Source organism: Trichomycterus rosablanca, chromosome 10 (genome assembly GCF_030014385.1).
Source record: "Trichomycterus rosablanca isolate fTriRos1 chromosome 10, fTriRos1.hap1, whole genome shotgun sequence".
In the NCBI taxonomy this organism is placed as follows: Eukaryota; Metazoa; Chordata; class Actinopteri; order Siluriformes; family Trichomycteridae; genus Trichomycterus; species Trichomycterus rosablanca.
The window spans coordinates 31,664,699-31,673,997 of record NC_085997.1 but is presented as its reverse complement, the minus strand read 5'-3'; the positions used below and the strand labels follow the sequence as shown (position 1 = coordinate 31,673,997).

At 40.2% G+C, this 9,299-nt stretch overlaps 1 protein-coding gene across 1 annotated transcript; it reads left to right on the top strand.

The window, feature by feature from the left end:
* The first annotated feature begins 6,012 nt into the window (after positions 1-6,012).
* On the top strand, positions 6,013-9,167 carry rnf151 (ring finger protein 151). Its single transcript, XM_063003964.1, has 4 exons — positions 6,013-6,018; positions 6,132-6,277; positions 6,377-6,473; positions 8,667-9,167. Exons 1-4 carry the CDS (start codon positions 6,013-6,015, stop codon positions 9,165-9,167), a joined length of 750 nt encoding a protein of 249 aa, XP_062860034.1.
* The last annotated feature ends 132 nt before the right edge of the window (positions 9,168-9,299 follow it).

The window sequence follows — 9,299 nt, the reverse complement described above, 5'->3', positions numbered from 1 at the left end:
CTGCAGCAATGCTGGCAGCACTCATGTGTCTATTTTTTAAAGCCAACCTCTGGATATGACGCCGAACACATGGACTCAACTTCTTTGGTCGACCCTGGCGAAGCCTGTTCCGAGTGGAACCTGTCCTGGAAAACCGCTGTATGACCTTGGCCACCATGCTGTAGCTCAGTTTCAGGGTGTTGGCAATCTTCTTATAGCCCAGGCCATCTTTGTGGAGAGCAACAATTCTATTTCTCACATCCTCAGAGAGTTCTTTGCCATGAGGTGCCATGTTGAATATCCAGTGGCCAGTATGAGAGAATTGTACCCAAAACACCAAATTTAACAGCCCTGCTCCCCATTTACACCTGGGACCTTGACACATAACACCAGGGAGGGACAACGACACACTTGGGCACAATTTGGACATGTTCACTGTAGGGTGTATTCACTTATGTTGCCAGCTATTTAGACATTAATGGCTGTGTGTTGAGTTATTTTCAGAAGACAGTAAATCTACACTGCTATACAAGCTGTACACTGACTACTCTAAGTTATATCCAAGTTTCATGTCTATAGTGTTGTCCCATGAAAAGATATAATGAAATATTTGCAGAAATGTGAGGGGTGTACTCACTTCTGTGATACACTGTATACAGTATATATATACACATACACACACAGATCAGCCATAACATTAAAACCACCTCCTTGTTTCTACACCCACTGTCCATTTTATCAGCTCCACTTACCACATAGAAGCACTTTGTAGTTCTACAATTACTGACTGTAGTCCATCTGTTTCTCTACATGCTTTGTTAGCCCCTTTTCATGCTGTTCTTCAATTTTCTTCAATGGTCAGGACCCCCACAGGACCACTACAGAGTAGGTATTATTTGGGTGGTGGGTCATTCTCAGCACTGCAGTGACACTGACATGGTGGTGGTGTGTTAGTGTGTGTTGTGCTGGCCAGGCCCCTAATGTGAAGACACCTCTGTAAAACAAAATATTGAATTAGACCTGGGGTGTGGAAACTTCAGCATTTTGTATTTTTATTTCAGATACAGTGTTAAGCCAAACCGAGTGAGTTTTGACATGTTCATTTAAAGCTAAATCGGTTTCCATTGGAGGTTTAGTTTCGGTTTACAGGTCTGCACTGGTCTGTCTTGGCTTTTACAAGAAAGTATCGTTTTGAAGTTTATTTATTTCTGTCATGAAGCCTCATTTATGCACCTTAGCTTATAAAACCATGACCACTGCCAAAACTTTTTTCTTTTTTTTTTAATGTGTAAGTTGTGTGCTATTTCCTGATTTCTATATGTATATTGTTGCTTTTGATAGTAAACAGATAAAATTTAAAATATTGTTTAAAATTTAAAATAAAGAATAAGATAACAGTGCTAAGACTAAGACAAATGTACACTGAAAACAGTTTAGTAACACTCTAAGAAATTTCTGGAAAGGAAATGAGTGAAACTATTTTCTAGTACTGGTCCTTCTTAAATAGCAACACTTCCTTGTATGTTATGTTTTGGGTTTTCCCCTTTGTATTTTATCACAACCGTATGTCATTGTAATGATAAATTCAAACTTTAAACAGTGGCTAGTAATTTAGGTCAGCATGGTAGCACAACAGGTATTATTGTTACTACACACTTTCACCAACACTGGTTTAAGTTGCCAAACAATTAATAATAATCAAGGGTGCAGTTTGTCTGTGATCTGAGGGGGCACCATCTTATTAATTAAAGAACATCACTCGCCCACTTACTTACTCACACATTCACTCACTCATTCACTCTAGAGTGCAATTTGGAGTAACCAAACAGTAATAAAGTCAGCCAGTAAGTATGTGGTTATAAACATACAGTAAAGAGCAATCAATTTTTGCTCTTTAAAAACATCTAAACGAGAGCGACCCACAATCTTAAAAGTCCTGAAACACCAAGAGACGAGCACAGACACCAGTCTCCTCTTCCAACTGGTCCTGAGTCACTGCGCCGACACACCACCTACACACACCAGCACGCCACTAACACACACCTACACACCACATACACACACCGGCACTCCACCAACACACACTAACATAATAAAGACTCATGAAGAGGGTACATCCGCCAACCCAGTTAGAATGAACCAAATTACTCAAACACTCAGAATGAAGTATCTGAGTTACTGGGAAACTGAAACTTATGTCCAGAGTAAAATGTAGTCTTATTTGGCTTTAAACAGACACTAAGTAGTGTCAGTAGTAGTAGTCTGACCCTAAATTGAGAAACACCTTGACAATGTACAGACTGAGCGTACACAACACACACGGTCCTGGCTGCCCCGAGAGGAGAGGCTGTGCCAGCGCTTCATTCTCAGTACAGACGGAGCTGCACTTCCTCACCCAATGCACCAAGTACCACCAGATTTAAACCCAATTCTTCCCCAAATTCAACTCCCTCCCAGACCATCTACTGGGGAAGCACAGAGCTGCACAAAATGTTATTCTCATTACCACCTACATAAAATATTACTGTAACTGTTACCATTTTTATTGTTGTTACTATTTGCACTGTTTTTTTATTTTTATTTTATTTTTACATATCTGTAACTATTTTGTATATATTGCACTATTTTATTTTTATTAATATTTTTTTATTTATTATTTTTTATTCTTTTTCCTAAAACTGTATTTAAGCTTTGGCAATATGAATGTCCTTATTTGTTAACAAGCTACTGTACCTTTGAGTTGAAGTTTATAAGAAAGTAATTAGAGCACCCAGGTGGTTCAGCGGGACATTCTGCTAGCACACCAGCACCGAGATTCTGAACTCCTTGGTTTGAAACTCACCTCTGCCACCGATCGGCTGGGCACCATCTAGCGGGCATAATTGGCAGTGTCTGCAGCAGACACGGTTCCCTGTTACCCTGTGTAAGAACCCTGATTGGCAGATAGAGGCGTTTGTGCAGAATGCATTGGTAAAAAAGGGTTTCGCTAAGGGCTGCACGCGGGTCGGTGGAGGCGTGAGCAGCAATATACCCACCTCGACTGCAATCAGGGATCCCCCAGCAGTGGAAGACAAATTGACTACACTAAATTGGGAGAAAATGCATAAATAAAATAGAAAAAAAGGCAGGGGTGCAGGGATACCCTAAAGACCTTAAGCAGACCTTTATTTAGACATAGTCTGTGCCACAGTCTTGGTGCCACAACTGCAAATACTGGGTCACCCTTGAGTTTTAGGTGAGCCCATTAAACAGTCAAAAACAACTTAAAATGAACATGAGAACTGAGTAGGTCAGTAATGTACGAAGGCACCAGTCCATGTAATACCTCAAAAACAAATAGCATGTAGTCCTTTTTCTTAGAGCAGATGACAAGCTGTGCAGCTGCATTTTAATCTAACTGTAAACAGACCAAGGAAGACGTATTTACACCAACGTACAGAGCATTACAATCCTGCATTCAACCTGCAGAAATTACTACTGTGTTCCACCAGCTTTTCAGAGACAACAGTGCAGGTGAATAGAGTTTGTAGTCACTAGAGCAGCCAGCCATTGAATGCTCAGTGGTTTCCACAGCAGTGCCTTTGTTCTCTAAGTAAAACCTGGATGGTACTAAAACTGGCCTCTGCTGGTTGGTGTAAATGTTGTCGTGTGCTAACCACATTTGTCTAGAATATCTAACACGCTTGTTCTAGGTTAAAAAAGAAAGGAAAATGGACACATAACAGGCTGGATCATGTGGTATGAGATAATTTCATCTCTGCCTGGTTCAGCTTGACTTCTGGCAGAATTGCATGAGTTTATGAAGCTGGTCAGAATGAAACTACACTAACAGCTGTGATTCTGTAATACTGGAACAGCAAGAAATGGTGAGTTTTTACTTAATTAAATATTGTCAATAACATGATATTTTTACAGATAATCCCATTTAATTGTTTGGCTTATTTCATATATGTCCAAAATCAGTGGGTAACACTGTTGCCTCACAGCAAGAAGGTCCTGCGTTCCTTTCTGTGTGTAGTTTGCATGTTCTCCCCGTGTCTGCGTGGATTTCCTCCAGGAGCTCCGGTTTCTTCCCAGTATTGTCCAGGACTGTGTTTGACATTAAACTTGTGAACTGATGAATCTTGTGTAGCAAGTAACTATACCGTTTCTGTCATGAATGTAACCAAAGTTTGTAAAACATGACGTTAAAATCCTAATAATTAAATAATAAATTATTTTAATTATAAATATTCAGACACACTGACAGTGCTTCGGTTGTTGCTTTTGAAGTGTCTAAGATGAAAAGCTATAATTAGGGTTAAAAGTTTGCACACACTTGTAAGGAACATGTGTGTCAAGGCAGTATTAGGATTTTAATTTTGTGACTTCTGTGACTAAAGAATTAAAACACAAACCTCCTTGTTCAAACAAAACTACAATAATATGAGTTCTTTGTTCTTAGTGTGGATTTCTTGAATTTATTAAACCTGTAAGGTCGAAAATATACATAAAATTATAAATAATGTGGTGGTGTAGAATTCTGTAATGTCATTTAATTTTGTGGCATCGCCTCCAAATTGTTCATTAATGACTTACTGACTATGGCTGATGACGTCACTGTGTGCAATTAAATAGGACTGGTTTGACTGGATTAATAAATAGAACCACACTTATCACAATGGGAACGTTTGGGGAACTTAATACAATTCCCAGAATATAAGGAATGTGACATGAATCACATTCTCTAGAATTCTGGTCTCATGTAATGACGTACTGAGGGTTCCAACAACATACTAAAAACAAAATTGTAGGAATTGATTTTATGTTTAAAATGCTGCTAGGTATGGTGGCTTGGGTGGTGCAGTCATTTAATAAATCAACCCATCATCATAGAGAGAACTTGAGCTCCTGAGTTTTCCTGACTGGGCACCCAACTGGCACAGTTGACCATAACTAAAGATCAAAGATCAAAATTAAAGTGCTTTATTGGCACTGGAGAAACATCTCCATTAATGACTTACTGACTATGGCTGATGACGTCACTGTGTGCAATTAAATAGGACTGGTTTGACTGGATTAATAAAATAGAACCACACTTATCACAATGGGAACGTTTGGGGAACTTAATACAATTCCCAGAATATATGAAATGTGATGAATCACATTCAGCAGACACATTTCTGCTAGGGCGGGATGACCGGACTATGTGGGTGGGGTCTTCAAACGCTGTGTAAGGACCCTGATTGGCAGATAGAGAGGCACCTTTGCAGAGTGCATTGGTTGAAAAAGGGTTCCGCTAAGGGCTGCGCACAGGCCGGAGGAGGCGTGAGCAGCAATATACCCACCTATGCTAAATAAATACCCACCTATGCTATGCTAAATAGGGAGAAAATGGGAGAAAATACATAAATAAAATAGAAAAAAGGGCATAGTGTTTGGGACGTGGTGCAATCTGCCAGTCTGAGACAACTTAATTAAATTAATAAAGCAGTTGTGAAAATCATAAAAATTTGAAAAAGCAGTCTAATCTGCTAGCTCACCACTGCTGGTGCAATTGGCCGACCGGGCATCTACACAGACATGACTGGCTATGTCTAATGGGTGGGGTTTGGTGTTGGCCGGAGCCCTGCAATGCATTGGCACCATTTATAGGGTATCCCTGCCTTGTGTCCATTTTTCCAGTTAAAAAATGACCAGATCCGCAGCGGCCCCAACCAGGATAAAGCAGTTGATAAAAATAAAATGAAAGTCAAATACATTTACATTAGCAGCATTTTAGTAGACATTTTTCTCCAAAGCGACTGTATTGTGACACTATTCACTCTAAGCAATTAAGGGGCCTTGCTCAAGGACCCAACAGTGGCAACCTGGCAGTGGTGGGGCCTGATCCAGAAAGCTTTTGATTACTAGTCCAGTACCTTAACCACTAGGCTACAACAGCCCTACTGTCATGACATTCAATCATTTCAGCCACTGGTTCTTAACCTTCTTATCAGCTCCTGCAACAGTGGTCAGAGCTTGATTTGCCATAAACATGCAGTTTGTACAGAAATGCAGGTCACTCTGTCTATTCTTGAAAGACCACAGACAGGAAACCCTGCTTTTTACAGTGACACTGCCCACTTGTTAGAAAGTATTTTGCTCTGTTGTGATATAATGTTTAATTTCAGAGTGGCGGCTATGAAGTGGAACTGTTTGTGGAGCCTCCAGACCATGATCTAATCTGTATCATATGTAGAGGGGTTTTACGCTGCCCTGTCCGCGTGGCCTGCAACCACATCTTCTGCAAGAAGTGCATTTTACAGTGGATGAGAAGGTATGACAAACTAAAATGAAGTTAAAGCTGATTTATACAGTATGTTTTCCTGAAGTTCAGGTTACTGACAATAATGATGTTTGTGCTTAATAAATCCAGACAGGAAACATGTCCATGCTGCAGGAAGCCTGTAAGCCAGAGCCTCATGTTTGTAATGTTCAAGCTGAGTAAATCCATTGGTCGTTTACCCATCAAGGTAAGTGGGACACTCCAGAGAGAGGGTATGAATATTTTTTTACTGATACAGATCGATCCTTAGCTGATAATAAATTGGCAGGTCTTCAACTAGTCTTCCAAATAAAGATTCCAGGCTAGGCTACCTGGCACAGTGTACCTATCAATTTCCTAAATGCGCAAGTCAGTAATAGTCTAGTGCAAGGGTCGGCAACCTTTTTTGTACCCTGTGCCAATTAAAATACATTGAAGATGAAGTACTAAGTGTGTCATGGAATACATCAGTCATATAATACAAACTGTTATTATGTATGTGACATAAATCAATTAATCAGTTCATTAAAGTTACATGTCAGTGTGATCCCTGTCCCTGATTTTCTCTGCAACGATGATCCATCTGTGGTGTATTTGAGGTGAACTTTTACCATGGCTTAAATTTTGAAGAACACTCGTCTGTTTCTTGTACCTTAAAATTGCTCATTTGATTGATTCCGTTTTGTCAGCATCATCCTTAAATGAGCTTTGGTGCTTTGTCAAATCTGTCCAGTGTTGTTGAATTGAACAAACATTCACTTTTGCGCATTTAGCAGCCATGCTATACTAAGTTCACATTAATTTAAAAGCTGACTCACTCCCAACACCTTGATTAACCTTAACTAGCATAAATTACTTAACCTTACTAAACCATAGGCGGAGGCAGTTAAGGTGGAGTTATTTATGCTTGTTAAGGTTAATCAAGGTGTTGGGAGTGAGCATATGGCATAGGGTGTAAGGACAGATCCAACTAATAAGGTGCAGCCCTGAGCATGAAATAAAATTTTTTTACTCTTACCAATCAGCGTGCCAGGCAAACATAGGTTGCTGACCACTGGTCTAGTGTATAAATAAAGTGAACACCAACACTTAATCTTCAAATAAAGCCACTTTGCTTACCAGTGCTCAAGTCTTGGTGCCAAAAAAGTCCATCCCCTCACTGGATGCAAACCAGCACAAGCTGTTCTCCTAAGTCTTAGTGTATTATACACTAATACTGTAGTTAGCTTGCAGATAACTGAGTAATTTTTTAAACACACGTGTTTGGAGAGAAGACTGAAACAAAGCCTTTTGAACTGGGCACCAGGAAAAACACAGTGCTGTAAAAGTTAACACCAGTAAACACTTAATGCCGCTATAAAATGACCTTTCTATTTATTAAAGATAAAGATTCATTTAAACTAGGGCTGTCGCACGATTAAAATATTTAATCGAGATTAATCATGATTAAATAACCAAATTAATCACGATTAATCGACTGCAAAAATAACTAAGCAAGATTTGAAGTTATGCACATTTTTTTTGCAAGAAATGTTTACCAATAAAACAATGTAATAAAATTATGATAAATTTATTAAATCTAAATCATCTTTAGAAAGCCAGCCAATGCCTATATAGAGTTGTTAACAGCTACCCATCTTTCAGCCAGTTATTTAAAATTACAAGTCTGTTCACATTATCTGGCAAAAGTGAGAATCTTTTCCTGTTCGTAATCCTGAAACAGGCGCTCAGGATACTAATATGAACCATTTCTAGATACAACACGTATAACGTCATGTTGACCCACATTGTTAACTATGTTAAAGCGTCTACAGTCCATTACGATCCATTATAAAACGGATAGTTCCGCGTTAATCGCGTTAATTAACACAATTAACAACAGCCCTAATTTAAACCTATAACACTTGTGTGAGAGTGTCATTGCCCAACATAAACCTGATAACTGGTTATGCCACCCTTTACAGTAACAACTGCAATGAAACATTTGCGACCACTACTACCACCATGTTTACTGTTGGTATGATTTTCCTAGAGTGAAATGCTGTGTTAGATTTACATCAAATTTAATGGCACCCAGTCCTCCCAAATTGTATTATTCCAAAAGTCTTGGGCGTCATCTAGATATTTTGTAAATGTTAGACAAGCCTTTGTGGGGTTTTTTTGGTCAGCAGTGGTTTGCACCTTGCAGCTTCTTCCTTTTTCATAGCACTGTAGCTCTAGTGTTCAGTTCAAACACCTGCTTTGATTGGGACACAGCATTTAGTGGTAAAATCCAACTATGTCACTGGTATCAGTGGCCAGGAGTCACTAGTATATTACAATCAATGTCATCTTTGATAGTGTTCTCAGAAATAATCGGTCATATCAGTCAGAATTTCTGATCAAATCCCATAATTTTTAGTGCCGAAATGAACAGCAGGGCTGCAAGGCCACCTTCCCACTCTCGGATGAATATCTTCACACCTCCATATGTCCATTTGAGTGGTTGCTGTGCCCACACCAGGGCTGTGGAGTTCGGGTGCTGCGTAAGGATGCCCAGGCACATTTCCAGACCTGCATTCACTGGAGAGAACTGTGCCCAATGGGATGTGGCACACTGCTGAGCCGTGCCACCCAGGCCAAGCACAACTGCTACCAGGAACTCAAGCAGCTCTATGAAGCCCGGCGACAGACACAGCACAGCATCGCAGTCTCACTGCGCAGGAAGATGCTGCACATGCAGAGGAGCATGGCTCACATGACCAGGCAGATTGCTCTGATCTGTGAAAGCATGGGGCTCGACGAGGGCCTGGAGGAAGAGGAAAGCCCTGGCGAGGGAACCAGTACTGGCAGCAGCTCCAGAGCCGACCACAGCTCCACCACCCGTACCAGCTCCAGCAGCTCTGGGAGTAGCACCTCCTGAGAAACAGGATATCATGTGTTTACATCTGGGATTGTGTGTCATTTCTGATGTTCTATAAAAGACAGTATTGTTAAAGTTAATTAGAATTGGCTGGTTTTCTCATGAACCATATAGCCTGAAAGGTTCTCACTG

What these genes read in the sequence shown, in the direction of transcription:
- rnf151 (XM_063003964.1), top strand. An exon ending in ATTTTACAGTGGATGAGAAG is followed by an intron (nt 6,278 to 6,376) that starts GTATGACAAACT and finishes TAATAAATCCAG; the next exon opens with ACAGGAAACATGTCCATGCT. An exon ending in TTGGTCGTTTACCCATCAAG is followed by an intron (nt 6,474 to 8,666) that starts GTAAGTGGGACA and finishes CATAATTTTTAG; the next exon opens with TGCCGAAATGAACAGCAGGG.